Raw genomic sequence first — 17,680 nt, forward strand, 5'->3', positions numbered from 1 at the left:
TCAGACTTCCCTCGCTCATTATATTCAACAGGCAACATTTTGATGTCATACATTCCCTCTTCAGCCCCATATCTACCAGACATTGTATAACTTTCTCCCAAAACTCCTGTATTACTGGACAGGCCCAGACCAGATGATAGTAGGAACCCGCTTCACCCTGGCACTTTGGACAGTTGTCAGATGTCCTACCTCCCATCTTCCGCAGTCTAGTTGTTGTTAAGTAGGACCTATGCAACATAAACAGCTGTACTTGCTGTACTCTAATTGAGTTTGTAGCCTTTGCTACTGAAGCCATCGCACTGGATCAATCACTTTCTTCCATCAGCCCCACATCCCTCTCCCATTTCTCTCTTAGCTCCCCCAAGTTGCCCCCTTCTGCTTGCAATAGTTGATTATATAAGATGGAGGTTAATTTATTTTTCCTCTGTCTGATTTCTAAACTATATACAGTATAAATATGTATTAATAAAATGTACGTAGCACCAGCATATTTGGCAATGCTTTACAAATGGAGACAAGTAAGAAAACAGAGCCTCCATCATGCTTAGGGGGATTTTCAATCCCCGGCGAGCATCTCCCCGCCGGGCCCTATTCAATGCTGTCTTCCCCGACAGTATTGAGCAGGGTTTCTCGCCAGAACGAGCCCGACATCACTAGCTGTCGGGCTCGTTCTGCCGAGAACGGCCAGGAAGTGACGAGCTGCTGGCCACAGCTCGCCTCTTCCCAGCCGCAACCCGTGGCCACGCCCCCTTCTCGGTCCCCGGCAGGCGGGACATTGAATCCCGCCTGCATGTTCTCGGTCGAGCTGAACGAGAACGGGACTGGGTCACGGCGGTCGAGCAAGCTCGACTGCCTTGACCCTCAGATTGAATTCCCCCCTAACACTTTAAAGTAATAAATCGTTTCCTACATAAAAGTTATGTGCCACATTATGGGGGTTATTCTGATTCACTCAGAAAGGCACAATCACTCTCTAACACAACTCGGTGTTGTGTTGTGAAACTACACATCCCAGGCTACCTTGCTATAGTTTTAGCATTCCCTAATAGCTAAACTGTGGCAAGGCATGAGGGCCACAGTTTGGACATGCCTGGTATAACGCATCCCCTTGCATGGCAGGCTTCACTCGCCATGCTTCGGGATCTATCATTCCCCCTCTATGCAGACATGGATGGAGAAGTAAGAACAATTCTGTTAAAAATAAAAAAAGAAGAAGATACCCATGTCAAAACACAGTAAGCAGCTTCTGAATACTTGAAAGCATACGTACCTCAAAGTCTATGAGGTGCAGGTTAGCTATCAATGTCACCAACAAGCCACTGTTGTACAATTCTTGTGCTAGCTGAGCCACTGGCTCCGTCTGAGGCTCCTTTTCACCTGTACCACACAAAATTTCCTTTGTGGCTTGGAGGGATTTGGAAACCTCCTCAGAGGCCTGTTACAGACACAGAGAAAAATACAAAAAAAATAAAATATACAAATAAAATGCAGATGCCACGAAAACTATTTATCATAACCCTCATTAATGTTAGCATACAAACCCTAATTTGTGTTCTACTTGTCTAATTTAAATATTAATACATGAATGTATGATATTGTTGCTCTCTAGTTCATAATGCTTTACTCATGCAGAATTTGCGGGAGACTCATGATTTGTTAGGTACTACCCCATACCCTCCAACATTTGAAGATAAGAATTCGGTACACATTCAGGAAGGGGGCGTGGCCATGAATAAAGGGGCGTGGTCAGTGGGCAAAAAGGGTGTAACCACGTCCCCTTTCCGAATGTGTACTCATGCAGCTCATGTCACATGGTGGCTTGGTGGGCTGCTGGCATATTAAATAAGTATATTAAATATACTTAACATGCCAGCAGCCCACCAAGCCACCATGTGACATGAGCTGCAGGCAAACAGGTGCGACAGGATGCTTGATAGAAGAAGACAGCTGGAGTGATTTAGTGCAGCCTGCCAGGCTGAGCACCTACTTGCTGCACTGTACTGGATGATGATAGATCATGTGCTGTGACATTCAATCAACTGCTTTCGAGGCTCCGGACAGTGACTGCTGCGAAGACGTGGAGGAGATCATCCCTCACACGCGCCGGGGCAGGCCTCCCTTACAGAGATATTTGCACCCTGTTCTCAGTCAGCGCAAGCCCCAATGCTATCGCCGGGTGACTGACCAGCGAGAAGGGAATGTCACCACTGAGAGCCGGCAGGGATCTCCCGCCGTAGCACACCCCGTACAAGACAGCGAGAACCGGGAGAGAAGCACGCACAGCTGCCAGCTCTCCCCTGTGTGCATCCTCTACTCCCGGAGAGGCAGCAGCTCAGCTGTAGTACTGCTCCATACGGCACTGCCGCCAGCCAATCACATCGCTGCAGAATCAGCGCCCAGATAGCAGCCAGCCAATCACACCGCTGCACAACGAACAAACGGAGGGCAGCCAGCCAATAACATCGCGCCCACGGACTGCAGCTGACGAATCACATCTTAGTATATGATACAGGCTAGAGTCAACAACGTCATGTCATTTCCAGTAGTAGTGAAGCAATGAAATCGGTACATTCGGTACAAACTGATTTTGCCGGTACAGACTGTTAAAAAACGGTACTGTACCGGCAAAATCGGTACAGTTGGAGGGTATGCTACCCTGCACCCCTGGAAGAGTGGATAATCCCCCTGCATTCCACCTGCAGGTAGGATGAGAAACAATTGCTAGAATTGCGGGTCCAAGTAGAGGGGATGACATTAAATTATGCAAATTAATTAAAAAAAATCACCCCTTTTACACAGAAATTAGCAATTTGGCATGACAGCGGTCATAGCCCGGTCCCAACAAGTGCCCAGATGCGTCGCCTCTCTGACCTTCTTCCAGAGAGGAGTTTTTAGACGATGGTAAGTATGCTATAACTAGCTTCTACAAAACTGCTAGCCATGGGGTCAGGGAACTTTAACTTTTACCCCAAAATATATTTAGATATGCCTGTTATCCTTCCTTCCAAATCAAGGGGGTATCAATTGTAATACACAATTTACCGCCAGAAATTCATGATATATCCTGCTAGTACGGTACAGCAATTGATGATAATGATTACCTTGTATGGCTGTGTGTGGCGCAGCAACTAGTCGACTCTACTGAAGAAGGGGGCGGACTTAAAGACGGTGCCCTGGGCATCATACAGGGACGCGTGTTATACACAAGGGGTTGATGCACTGCACTGCGTTATTTCCTTGTACACTACATTAATGTAACACACAAAGCCAGACGTGCATATAGAATCTCTATCTAGATTATATATGCAATTAAAGGAAATTCCTGGGGGGAATGGGCGGTTGCACTGCCAAGAGACAGCTGGGCATGTCTTGGCAGCGTGACCATCATTACCTCCAGGAATTTAATTTTTACCCCACTTGGGGTAATTTACCCCTGTTTCCTTACTACTGTGCTAGCCTCTCAACCAGCTCACTTATTGGAAAGTCTGCCATGGCTTCCTGCCCCATTATGCCCTCCTGTCAGTGAGAAATTCACCCTCCAACAGAATAGTTTGGGGTGTTGCCAGGAAAAATGATGAACGAGGTGGAACTGAATTTATGAATGACAGCCAAAAGGATTAAGTTATAAATCCCTGTGTGCACTACAGAATGAAAGCAAAAATTCTATGCCAAAGAAATAGAACTCCCAGTACTAGACACTGCCTTTAACAACAGAAACCATAGTAGGAAAGTTGCACATACATAGTGCAGAGAACCTTGTGGTTAATTTTTTCCTCCAAGACCCTCAGCAGCTTATGTATTACTCAAAGGGGGATATGCCATACTTCACCGCTGCTAATAGGTTCAAGGGGGCAATCCTACTAGCCCAGATGCTGTAGTCCAGCAGTTCTCAAACTGTGGGTCCTGACCCCAAAGTTGGTCCCGACTTCCTCAGCATAGGGTCTCACCATGTTGCTGATCAGGCTGATGACTTTTCTAATCTCAGTCAGTGAATCAAGGAGTCTTAAGAATCTGTTTGTCAGTAAATTTAGACTCCTCCCATCATGTTGTGCCTCCACAATGCGGCCATGTATGCGCTTTCTGCTGACATGTGATGTGATGGCCTTCTGCGGTAACTTGCTGGGGTCCTGTAATTATTTTTATTGTCTGATGGGGTCCCAGATCAAAATAGTTTGAGGACCCCTGGAGTAGTCCATTAGCCTAATACCTGCATCGCATATTATGCTTTACTCAATCACTAGTCTATTGTCCATGAGCAAACGCTTAAAAAAAGAAAAGAAAAAAAATTACATCCTCCCATGTTTACTCCCAGTCCAACTCCCTTCAACAGTGTTCATAGACTAGCAGAGACGGCTTTCGCGCTTTTTTGGGGGGTCTGTGGCATAAGAGCCTGTACAATACAACCAAAACAGGGGGGGTTAGGGGGTACCAAATAAGCGATTACATTTATATGAAGCTCATTTATCTCGAGCAGGGCTTTGGCACTCTGACCCACTCCAACGTAGATGGTTACAGACAGAATCTGAATTAGTCCATATTTGAAATATATCCTCCCTCCTATGGATGCCTCGTTCACATAGACCAGCGCACTGGTCCACACACCCTACTATATCATTTACTTTACTATTTTGTGGTAGACTCACAAGGGTTCTCTCTTATCCTCCCCTCCGCTCTACACCCCCTTGGGATAACCCAGCCTTTCCTGCAGGATGTGATAAACATGCTTTTAGATATTGGATACAAGCAGGCCTTTTCTTTTTACTAACAATATTGTCCAGCTTAGCTCCTTCCCAGCCTTTTGGACTTGAAAGATAGACATGGGATGGGAGTTTTATTAACCCTTTGAGCTCCAAGTGAATTTTTACAAAATAGGTGTGAATATTGCTAAGCAAACATTTTTATTCATCATAATGACCTGTAATGTTTACCTTTATATAGGAAATAACTTTTTTTTTTTTTTGTACACAATATTTAATATTCAAATTTATATAACGAATGTGATGCGATGCTGGCATTTTTTGCCAATATTTTGGGGATCTCAGATGTTGGCACTCAAAGGGTTAAAGGTGGGATTTTGGCCATAGCAGCCATGATGTTAGTTCCAATATTTGCAACTACATATCTTCCAGACATCGCTCTTTCCTGTAGAGATCCCCCTCTAGTTCTACCATAAAGTCTCTATGATTTCTATGTTTACCTTGTTCTCTGGCTCCGAGTCTGGGATACTCTAAATAAAAATCTTAACCTTTTCAGGTCCAACGTGTAGTACTTTTCTCTTTCTGCCTTTCTGTATTATCTTACTCTCTAGGGAGCACCTCCACAGGAGTGACGGATATGACCGTATCATTGATATTACATTGTGGATACTGTACTGTATTTATATCAGATATGTGTATCAAACTCCCCATTTCCCAATCTATTATATAGATCCAAAGTCTAGTCAGGCTCAACAGCCCTAGCACTAATAGCGGATCCAGCGGTGAGCCACTTTAAAATAAGAACATTAACATCACTCAACATTCAATGTAGACCATTTAGGATTAAAACATTTTTTTTTTTATATTTTAACCAGACTGTTTGCAGTCCAAATTTTTTTTTTACAATTCAAATAGGGTTAAACTTTTTTCGCACCAGTCCTCTCTTACTTCCCATATGGAATAACCCTGCATTTCCACCTGGCCTTTCTCCCATGTTGGCCTTCCTTTGGACTTTATCGGGCATTACTAGAATCCACCGTATCACAGGAAACTTCACTCCACACTCCTTTGCAGAAATACAAGAGAAATTTGGGACTTCCTAACACTTTACACTATCAATATCTTCAAATACGCCACTTCAAATACGCCACTTCATCTCTTGCTCTTGCAAGCCTAAACCACCTCGAATCCCCTCCCCAATAAAAACATTCTGTATATTCCAATCTACGGATAAAGGAGCACTTTCTCAATTATACAATTTTATTCTAATACAGGAACCCTCCACATTAGAACCTCATGAACTGGCCTGGGAATGAGACTTGAGACATTTTGAGAATTAAGAAAGGTACTCTATTCGTATCGCAATCTACAAATGGCCCATTAGCGTGGCAATACCTGAAAACTCTCACAAACTATACACCCAATGGTATCTAGTCCCGGTTCGCCTTCATCATATATATCTCAACTCCTAAAATGTAAGACTATTTTAGACTACAAGACACATTTTACCATATTTGGAGGACATGTCCAAAAATGTTATATCGTACACAGACCATTGTGCTCTTATAATATCCTTTGTCGACCCTGTCCCAACTCCATCAGCTGTTGGCCATTACCTATGTTTTTCCTCTTTCTCCCGATGTTTGCTCGTCAAAGTTCATTATGAAGGTCACCCACTACATTTTCACTAGATCTTAGAATATGTTATTATAATGTGATTGAGTTTATTGTTGTTTCTTTTATAAAAAAAAAAAAAAATTGTGGATTGTTCTCCCATAAAAAGGAATTCATAATATCAACTGCTATCTATGTCAAGGTTATTGAATATTATACTTGAATAAAATGTTGCGATTTAAAACGATTACATTACACTATTTATGCCTTCTAATGAATCTGTTCCATTGATAACGGAGGATCTTCATTTGAAACCATGATAACCAAAATCCGTATCCAATTCCAACATCACATGTAACTTATACATATACAATGTGATGATTATGGAAATACCATAATGAGAACAAGTTTAAATTGAAGTGCTATAGTTGTACTGAGCATGCAAAGCAAACTTCTGGATAAGTACGGCGGGCTCGGGAAAACTCATGGGATCAGGGCCAAATAGGATAGCGCCCAATATATCTATAAATAAGGATGTTTAATACGTTAACTGCAATATGAGAAAAGCGACAGCACAATCTTACCTTTTCTGTTTTCTTGTCCTGCTTTTCCAACAACGTCATGTTCTCCTTCAAAGTTTTTACGATTTCTGCAGGATTTTTGTGCGATTTACTGAATAACGGCATTTTTTTCATGTCTTTCTGGTGCGTATTATAGTGTTATTGTGTCCTGAAAGAAAGAAATTCAATCCGATTAGTTAAAAAAAAAAAAAATTTTTATATCAGTAACAAAATACTTAAAACACATTATGGTACAAAAATATTGTATACAAACAGATGTAGTTGATAAGATGGTGTGTACTATGGTTTGATAATCAACTGAAAAGTATTATTCCTAGGGGTTCTTTGAAATGTCTGATAACTGGCAAGAGACACTCTGAATGAAACCTTGTAGTGTAATTTCCTGTCACATTAGCAGAACTTCCAATCTCTTAAATATCCAACAGAGGGCCCAATGCCCTGATGTAAGATCTAAAACACCTGTTGGGTCTCATACCCAGTGCTGGGCCTTGTAGGCAGTGGTTCTAGCAGTGCATGGTAATTTGCATCATTCGCCCTACTATCGGAGCTTGATGGGGTGAGCGGAACAGTGACCCCATGCTCCAATCGCCACCAAGTAACACTTCTGACAAAACTGCCTCTAAGCAGTGGCTACAGTACATTATCTAGTCTAGTCTTTCCCAAATATATCAGCGATCATAAGATCTTGACCAATTTCCTATTACCCATATTAGTACACTACAGTATGTACTGTTTTTTTGTTTGTCAATATGAATTTTGATTTTTATTTTCCTTTCAAATTGGTAATTGTGATTGCACGAATACATCTAAAATCCAGCTCTATATCTTCTCTTACAGAAATCCATTGTGACCATAGTATTTTTTTTGCAGTGGGACTTACCACTGGGGTAAAGCAACCATAAAATGCATAGTTTACTGCTCTGTCATGCAGATATATATACAAGGGAACTGGTGCTTCTCTATGCTGCACACATCAATTACCTAATACACTATCACTGCTGCTATCTTTATATTTAAATCTTTCTTTATATGGCAATGCATGCCATTCTGTTGATCTGTTTTGCTTGATACATGTCTGTCATTCTGTCAATATCTAAATTACAAGGATACTACAGCCAAAAGGAACGCGTGCTCAATGCATTCTACAACATGATTAAAAAAGTACATTAAAGCCTAATGGAAACACTCTGAAGATCAGTCACAAGAGCCCAAATACTGTATATTGTCATTGCTGAACGTTTATTGCCAAATATTGGTTCTCGCACATCCAGCTAATGGCTTTATAAGAAATTTCATTTTTACAATGACTCATTAATAATTGACATATTTTCTAACACATTTATCACCGATATCAACGGGGAAAATAAATCCCAATATTAAAATGTATTTCTATGTTCTACTCCTTCGCATTGGCTTTAATAGACCAAGCAGCAAATGTAGTGTAGGCCACGAATATAAAAAGATATACATTATTTTTTTTATATATATTTAAAATACTGCACATTAAAGTCAATATCTGACTGATGTGAATGTTCAACTATTCTCTGTAAAGCGCTGCGGAATATGTATAATATATATATAAGAAACTGTTAATAATAATAAGAAGAATATCAGACAGTGTATAAGCTAACGTAGTACCAATATGGAAGAAAGGTAGCAAGACTAACCCTGAAAATTATAGGCCGGTCAGCCTTACATCCATTGTGGGGAAAATATTAGAAGGAATAATAAGAGATAGTATCCAAATTTTCTTAGAACAGGAGAAAGTGATAAGTAAGGCTCAGCATGGGTTCGTCAAAAATAGATCATGTCAGACTAATTTAATTAGCTTCTATGAGGAAGTCAGTAGGGGGCTGGACTAAGGGAAATCTGTTGATGTAATCCTGCTTGATTTCGCTAAAGCTTTTGACACAGTGCCTCATAAAAGTTTATTAATGAAACTAGGTAATTTAGGGTTAGGAGATCAAATTTGTAAAAAAAAAAAAACTGTCTGCACAATCGGGGACAGAGAGTGGTAGTAAATGGCATACATTCCAGCTGGGGTAAGGTCCAAAGTGGAGTCCCACAAGGTTCAATATTGGGACCCCCCTTGTTTAATATAGTCATTAATGGAAGTGACATAGTGAGTAAAATTGAAATATTAGCAGATGACACAAAGTTGAGTAAGGAAATTAACTCAGGAGAGGATTAGGAAACACTACAAAGTGACTTATACTGGAAAGGCGGGCAGAAACATGGAAAATACAGTTTAACGTTCAAAATGTAAAGTAATTCGTTATGGGAATAAAAATGAACCAGTTACTTATAGGCTAAATGGAGTTATTTTAGGAAATTCTGCTGTAGAGAAGGACTGGGGGTCATCATAGATGAAAAATTGGGTAATAGTGCACACTGCTCAAAAGCGAACCAGACACTGGCATGCATTAAAAGGGGTATGGATTCAAGGGATGCCAATGTGATAGTGCCTCTTTATGGTGAGACCACACTTGGAATATTGTGTTCAGTTCTGGGCACCGCACCTTAAAAAGGACATAAATGAATTGGAACAGGTACAGAGAAGGGCAACTAAGCTAGTAAAAGGTCTTGAATCCCTAGAATACAAAGATAGGTTAACCAGGCTGAATATGTTTTCACTGGAGAAACGAAGGTTGAAAGGTGATAGGATTAGTATGTTCAAATACAGGATTGGGCATGTACTGAGGCTCGAGGAAAATAAATGCAGTAGTGAATTAAGAAAAGGATTCTTCACCATTAGAGCAGTTAAATTCTGGAACTCATTGCCGGTGGGGGTGGTTACAGCAACTCTTTTTAATGAATTTAAATCAAAACTGGACGCATTTTTGGCCACTAAGGGAATCCTATAGATATGACTTATTCAAGTCAGTAGTTACAAGTTAGATAGGTTGGACTCGATGGACTAACGTCTTTTTTCAGCCTTAATTACTAAGTTACTATGTATAACAAATATTGTCGACTACTTCGCTGACTACACCTGAATGGCTCATCCTTCATTCTACAGTCGGTTTTAAACTCTAATGCATCTGCAGCAGTTGACGCGTGATGATAGAAACCCTTCGCTTTGATCAGACAGGGAAACTCATTAATACCCCTTTCACATCGCAAAAATAACCCTGGCCTGGTGTGAAGAGGCCTTTTTGAAATTCCCGGGTCCACTAACCCAGCATTCCGACCCAGGTAAAAGAAGGGTCTTACTTGGTTGCAGTGTGAACAGGTAACACAGGTCAATCGACCTAGGTCCCATTCACACTATGGAGGAGGCCGCGCTTGGAAACAACATCAGCTCTAGGGGGTTTATTCTAGTTCATTCTTTCTGACAAAATCCTTCTTAAATGGACAAAACCATGTGCACTGCAGGGGGGCAGATGTAACATGTGCAGATAGAATTAGATTTGGGTGAGTTATTTTGTTTCTGTGCAGGGAAAATACTGACTGCTTTATTTTACACTGCAATATAGATCTCATTTCGAAGAAAAACCCCACCCAAATCTAATTCTCTCTGCACAAGGTACATCTGCCCCACTCACAGTGCACATGGTTTTGTCCATCTAAGAAGGATTTTGTCAGAAAGAATGAACTAGAATAACCCCCTAGGTGTTGCCTCCTCTCCCGATGACGTGGTGCCGCTCGTCCCATGTATTGACAGGTTGCTGTGGGCAGAAAAACATTGCAAAATTCCAGGTCGCTCCCGGGAAAGACCACTGACCAAATGCTGGTTGTGACCCAGCATTTGCGATGTGAAAGGGGTATTAGTAGAGTCCGGGCATGATTCAGAATTGATCCCATTTGCAAACTTCCGATTATCTGGAAACTGTGCATGTGCAGGAACCATTCTGTGCGCAACTGATATTCCTCTAGAACTCTGATGGCTAACCTGTGACACGCCAAGGCACTTTGAGTGACACGTGTGCCATGATTGGTATGCCTGGGCAGGGAGACGCGGGCTCTTGCGAATGCAGCCGCCTGCTGGTTCAGCGGATTCAGAGATCAGCACGTGCCTATCTGTCTTGTCTCCTCCTCTCCTGCCCAGGAAGCCCACCAAGCAGCATTAACAAGTCACCAAGACAGTGAGTGACCTCTTTAAACTTTGAAGGGATGGCATGTGCTGGCTGGGGATGGGGTGGGGGCAGTGGCGTAACTACTGTATAAGGCCGCAGCTCCCTGGGAGGGCTCGCACAAAATTTGGAAATTGATGTGCCAAGTTTTGCATGTGATAAATCACATGCAACTCCCAGGGAGCTGCAGGAGGAGGGAGTCAGGAGCCGGAAACCCAGCTGCAAAAAACCCCATGCAAATGAATGGGCAGCTACTGATCAGAGGCTTCCCATTCTTTTACGGAGTTTTTTTGCTTGCCACCCATCATCTGCCTCTATGCACCCCCCCCACCTGGCTTCAGGCTGCCCGTCCGACCTCCGACTCACGGGATCCCGATCCACACGGGACTGTGCATCGGATCGGATGTAGTACACCGCCCGATCCATCGGAATTGGGCCCAAATCGCATAGTGTATGGGGTAAACATAGCTAAAATATTAAACAATTTAAATAAAAACAACAACTTACAACTAAACTATCACCTTCTGTAGCCACCCACCCTTCACTACTCTAACCCACCATTGTGGGAGATGGCAAAGTGGAGCCGAATGAATTCCCCATACATTGGTTACATGGCATCTTGTTATACTGGGGGAGACCACTTTCTGGCATTACATTTATAATAGACTATGCCGAGAATGTTTTATTGTATAGAAAAGTTGGATCTAATGTGCGCACAGAAATAGCCAAAAGCTGCTAAATAAACAATGTAATGGGTGACATACCAAACACCCAAAGTGAAGTACAAATGAAACAAAATAATACAAAGCGCGCCTTGTTACATCGATGACTCTAACCAGGTTGGACCTCAGGCTTAATGGACCTTGGTGGATGCAAGTGACCAGATCCAGAACTGGAGCCACTTCCCCCAGCTGTAAGGACATGTCTGACCCATGGGTTTTCATTTTACATGTTTTTATTCATCCCACCTTGTACAGTACATCCTTATTAAATGTGTTTGTTTTTAAAGTTACGCACTATGTCCTCTCTCTTTTTACTTTTCATATAAACCTTTTAGAGTACTGGAGAAGAAAAGAAGTGCTTACTAACCAAGAATTGGATGTGAACCATTTAAGACTGTAATGTGGAACTATTGGTGACAATTTATTTATTTTCACCAATGGTGTTATCGGACCACTAACTTTGGGAACCAAAGTTCAAGTGCTCTATTACTTTGTATTTTTTGGTTTCATTAGAATGTTTTACTAACATGGACATTTCTTCAATTCTGATTGTTTCATGTGTTCAACACTGTGAATTACAACTATATCAAAGTGTAATCTCGGGTTTTATCAGGTTATACATAGTCATTAATCATTTGTCCTGTCTGTAATGCCAGTCATACTTTAGGTGTGCCAGCTTTAGTCTATTACGTAGCTAAGCTGGTTAAGACATGAAGCTCCTTGTGTTCCCCTTCCAGCTATCAAGTGCATGTAGCTAAAAATATCAACCATTATAAAACAGTGTGCAGCATCTGCACTAGATTGATGCCCTGCCTGTTGTATCACCTGGCATTCAACATCACATGCCCAGGCCTAGAAACTGGTCACTTCTATAATAGGCTGACTGATGAGGTATAGGTGACATCTAGTAGCCATCGGCAGCCCACACTACATGGGAATAAACTTTCCTAAAACATCTCAAAACCATATTTTCTTGACAGATGTTGCCCTTTAAACATACACACACATACATATATATATATATCGTGGTGACGGCGGCACTCGAATAAATGACACAAACTGCCAGAAGTGTGTCATTTATTGGAGTGCCGCCGTCACCACGATATATTGCAAGCTTCATTGTTTGATTACCTGGAGGGCACCGGCTTATTTATCTTTGTTCTCTGACTCACCATTGGAGTGCCACACCGATCCAAAATACGGGACAGAGATAGAGAGTTATATCTATCTCAAACCCTGAAAAAACACTGAGCAGATAAGTAGGATCATATAATTCTTCTGGATGTATCCCAAGATGCTGTACTCCTATGACCTGGCTTTTTAGGTTAGTTTGTGGAACTCTTTTATATGCTGCCTGATGCCACAAGGCCATGTGGTGCGTGACGTTACATAGTCAGGGGGTGTCTGATGTCACAAAATCAGAAGTAACGAGTCAGGAGTTAGAGCAGGGCTGGGCAACACCGGCCCTCCAGATGTTAGTGAACTACACATCCCAGGATGCTTTGCATTAGTTTTGCAATGTGGCCATGCTGAAACTGATGCAAGGCATGCTGGGATGTGTAGTTCATCAACATCTGGAGGGCCGGTGTTGCCCAGCCCTGAGTTAGAGGTTATGATTAGGTAACGATTAGGGTCAGAGGTGAACATATCAGTTCTAATGATTAGGCTACTATAACTATATACAAGGGGGTACATTTACTAAGATGGTAGTTCTATTGAAGATTGGATGTAGCCTATAGCAACCAATCAGATGTATTATCTTTTAGAAGATTCTAAATAAGTAGAATCTGATTGGGCAACATCCTATCTTCCATAGAACTCACATCTTAGTAAATTTACCGCAATGTATGCATTCTGTATAATTACAGTGCAGCTTAGGAGAGGAAGAGTGTGTGACAAGGGAGTCCCCTTGACCTGGCAAGTGAAGGGTGCAAAATGTGCTGTAATAAGGTAGCACAATAGGGTGACGTTTATTTTACTGTGCACCATAATCACCGGTAATGGTCAGGGCTATGGTTCAGTTACAAGGTATTACTACAAAGAAATGTAAGATGGGTACAATAACAATGAAAACTATAACTCTCGGCATGTGGTATTTGAGGACCGTGGAATACCAAAAATGTCTAAAATTAAAATCTCATTTCACCTATTTGTATTATTCACCACTGAACAAGGACATCACACATGAATCAGACTTACTTACACTAAGGGCATCCCCCCAAAAATGCACTCATGCTGAAGAGCAGTGACTCAATGACTGGGTGGAAGCTGGGTAGACATTTTGTATTGTGCTCTGTGTGAGCCAATGTAAGCTGCGATTATCACAGCCTCTTCTTGCATATTTCATGTCACATTCCCTCTGTTGCCATTAACACCAAGTAGTTAACACTTGGCTTTATTTATTAAGCATAGAAATGATTTCACTGAAGAGGAATGTGGGCTCGAGATGAATAATTGTGCCCCAACACACTGTGTGCCTGTGTTTGAACAATAGTTAATAACAGGCAGCATTCTTCTACATTATATTACAGCTCAATAACAAATACATGATGGGAGTGAATTGTAATAGCCCAATCCCAACAAGACCACTTCAATTGCCATTTTACTACAGGCGTAGTGATTTTCATGTAAACACAAAAACTACAGATGAGCTTTCATAGTAGAAGCTTCAATGAATTACTATTTTATCCTTACATTAAAACATCCCTATAGAGAACAGACGTGCACACACACAAATTCTAGAACTACTGTATATGGTGAAAAGTCCATATTGGATGCCAGACCAATACACCAACGACTAAGTACACTGTAATCAAATACATATATTTTTATATTGAGTCGGTCCCCCTTCCAGCTATAACAGTTTCCACTGTTCTTGGAAAGCTTTCCACAAGCATTTGGAGTGTTTCTGATGGAATCTGGGCCTATTCATTCTGAAGAGCATTTATGAGGTCAGACACGGATGTTGGACGAGAAGGCCTGGTTCACAATCTCTGTTTCAGTTCATCCCAAACTAGGGCAGCACTTACCGTGTAATGGTTAGCATTACTGCCTCACAACGCTGAGGTCACGTGTTGAAATCCCACCATGGCCCTAACTGTATGGAGTTTGTATATTCTCCCTGTGCTTGTGTGGGTTTACTCCGGGTACTCGGGTTTCATCCCGCAATCCAAAAATATACCGGTAGGTTAATTGGGCTTCCAATAAATAAAACAAACCCTAGATGGTCTGTGTGTGCGTATACATGTGGTAGGGAATATAGATGGTAATCTCCACTGGGGTAGGGACCGATGTGAATACTCAAATATTCTCTGTAAAGCGCTGCAGAATATGTGTGGACTATATAAGAAACGGTTAATAAATAAATTAAATAAATCCCAAAGGTGCTCAATGGGGTTGAGATCAGGGCTCTATGTGGGCCAGTCAAGTTCTTTAAATTCACACCAAACTCAATACATCATGTTTTTGTAGTCCTTGCTTTGTGCACTGGGGCACAGTCATGTGGGATAAGAAAAGGGCCTTCCCCAAACTGTTAAAAACACAGAATTGATCAAAATGTCTTGGTATGCTGAAGCATTAAGATCCCCCTTCGCTGGAGATAAGGGGTCGTGCCCAAACACTGACAAATAGCCCTGCACCATTATTCCTTATCCACCAAGCTTCAGTGTTGGTATAATGCAGCCATGCAGGTAACATTTTCCCAGCATCCGCCAAACCCAGACTCGCCCAGATGACTGCCAAAGAGAGAAGCGCGATTCGTCACTCCATAGAACAGGTTTCCACTGCTGCACAGTCCCGTGTCGGTGAGCTGTACACCACTTCATCTGATGCTTGACATTGGTGATGTGAGGCTTACATGCAGCTGCTCGGTCATGGAAACCCATTTCATTAAGCTCCCGCCACACAGTGTTTGTGCTTACAATGCTGGTGGTATTTCAAAAACCTTCAGCTATGAAATCAGTAGAGCATTAGCGACTGTGACGCACCAAGTGAATTAGCAGTCGTTAATCCCACTATGTGAGTTTACGTGGTGTTGCTATCCTCCTTAAACATTTTCACTTTGTAATAATATCACGTATAGTTGATTCTGGAATATCAGTAGGAATGATATTTTATGCACCATCGTGCTGCAAAGGTGGCATCCTATCACAGTACCACAAATTAAGTCACCAAGCTCTTCAGAACGACCCATTTTGAGTCACGAATATTTGCAAATGTGAACGGCGTGACTAAATATCCTAGTTATGCTAACCACTACACCACGGTCCTACAAATATAGTTACGCTTCTACTTTTGTGAACACACAAGCACATCAATTAAACACATTAACTATATGCCAGCAACACAACTGGGACTTGAAAAAGAGACAACAGAGGGGCATATATTTTCAAAGGTGCGGGTTTATAGGAGTGGAGATGTTGCCCATTGCAACCGATACGATTTTACTTAACCTGTAATCGAGCACAGTGTTTTTAACCACTGAGCCATGGCACACAAGTGTGCCTTGAGCTGTTCAAGTAAGCCGCCAGAGCTAGAGATGTCCCCACCAGTTTGCAGCCATAACCAAAAGTTCAACTGTTATTCGCTGGTCTCTTCATGTACTAGTCCGGTCTCTGTATCATAGGCATACAAGACCACCACGTTCTGGTTGGCAACATCTGTTGTTGCGCCCCCTCTCACATCAATGGTGTCGGTGTCAGTAAGTTCAAAGGCTCATTGTTTAAGAAGCTGCCTGGAGATTGCAAAGGACAAGAATCCGATTTTTTATAGAAGACAAGCCCCAGGGAGCTGCTGTTATATATACGGTCCCCACTAGCTCCCTAGGGGACATAATGGCAGCCAGACAGTGACTCCTATTGTGTTCACATGAGGACATTTTTAACTCTACCCCCTGGGGCACTACACAATGAAAACAATGGGCATTGGCATAAGGTCTCTTCTGTGTTCTGCCAGCATATGAGCCTGGCACAGACTGTACTGTGCTCATCTTGAGGTCAATTTTCTTTAGGGGAAATATGCGTTTTTTTAAAAATGTGATCCCAAAAGTGATATTGGTTTCCATGTGAGGGTCAAGGTATATTATCTTTGTCCTGTGGAGGCCAATGTTTTTTTTCCCCCTCGTGTTCAGGTCGGATGGTGTGCCTTGGCAATTTTAACATGTTGCTTGGTTTTTGCCAATTTGAAAAAGTTTGGAAAGCACCTTCTAGAAGAGAATAGCTTGAATCCACCTCTATAAAGCCGCAGATCTTGGGTCAAAAATGTATATATAGTAGGGGGTCTATGGGCCTAACTCAGCCTTAATAATTAATCAGAGAATTCACAGTGGACTATGAAGAGAAGGAATGCTAAAACTAGGGTAAGGCATTCAGGGATGTGTAGTTTCACAACAGCTGGGGGGGGGGGGGGGGCATAGCTTGGACATGCCTGGTCTATGCTGTCTGTTCAAATGTGTGTAGGTATGAGGCTTTCACTAATCTGTGACAGGAAGAGTTTATCGCTGACATCAGAGACCACAACCACAAAATGGCATGTTTCCACCAAAATCAGTACAGTCAGTCCAACTGCTGCGACATTGGGATTTGTTTGCAGTTTTCATGCATTATGAATGCTCGAAAGCAAGCTTGATGGTTGTGATGCAGGTGTGGGTAGCTGACATCACAGGAAGTCATCTGCCCACCCAGTGCCTGTCGAGGGTGCACGCAAAACGAAGTGACCTGAGAGCGTCACTTAGATATGCGTGCACCTTCCACGGACTGATGTAGGTGTTTCCCCATGGTCTGCGAATGGATGTTTATTCATTCTCAGCAGTGCAGGCAAACCGGCCGTGCAAGGGGGGGCTGCATTAAGACCAGTGGTGTCTGGAGGAACACGCAAGTGTGCAAATTGGCAGCTTTGAGAGTCAACCAGAATAAGGGCCTAATTCTCAGTACTGCGCATGCACAGAAACCATTTTATGGGCTGCAGCGCAGCAGCCCATAAAGAGGCATTCCGGA

The 17,680-nt window shown here is 42.2% G+C and overlaps 1 protein-coding gene across 2 annotated transcripts in view; it reads right to left on the reverse strand.

Annotated features, from left to right (window-relative positions):
* CAB39L (calcium binding protein 39 like) overlaps positions 1 to 17,680 on the reverse strand; it is an 84,762-nt gene that overhangs the window by 41,382 nt on the left and 25,700 nt on the right. For both annotated transcript variants that reach the window (XM_083169671.1, XM_083169672.1), the window contains exons 2-3: positions 6,896 to 7,040; positions 1,271 to 1,435 (exon numbers count right to left, since the gene is read on the reverse strand). In XM_083169671.1, coding sequence (XP_083025797.1) covers positions 1,271 to 1,435; positions 6,896 to 7,006 — 276 coding nt within the window. In that variant the 5' untranslated portion in view covers positions 7,007 to 7,040. The remainder of the gene's footprint in view (positions 1 to 1,270; positions 1,436 to 6,895; positions 7,041 to 17,680) is intronic.

Source organism: Crinia signifera, chromosome 2 (assembly GCF_055691185.1).
Source record: "Crinia signifera chromosome 2, ASM5569118v1, whole genome shotgun sequence".
NCBI classification, from domain to species: domain Eukaryota; kingdom Metazoa; phylum Chordata; class Amphibia; order Anura; family Myobatrachidae; genus Crinia; species Crinia signifera.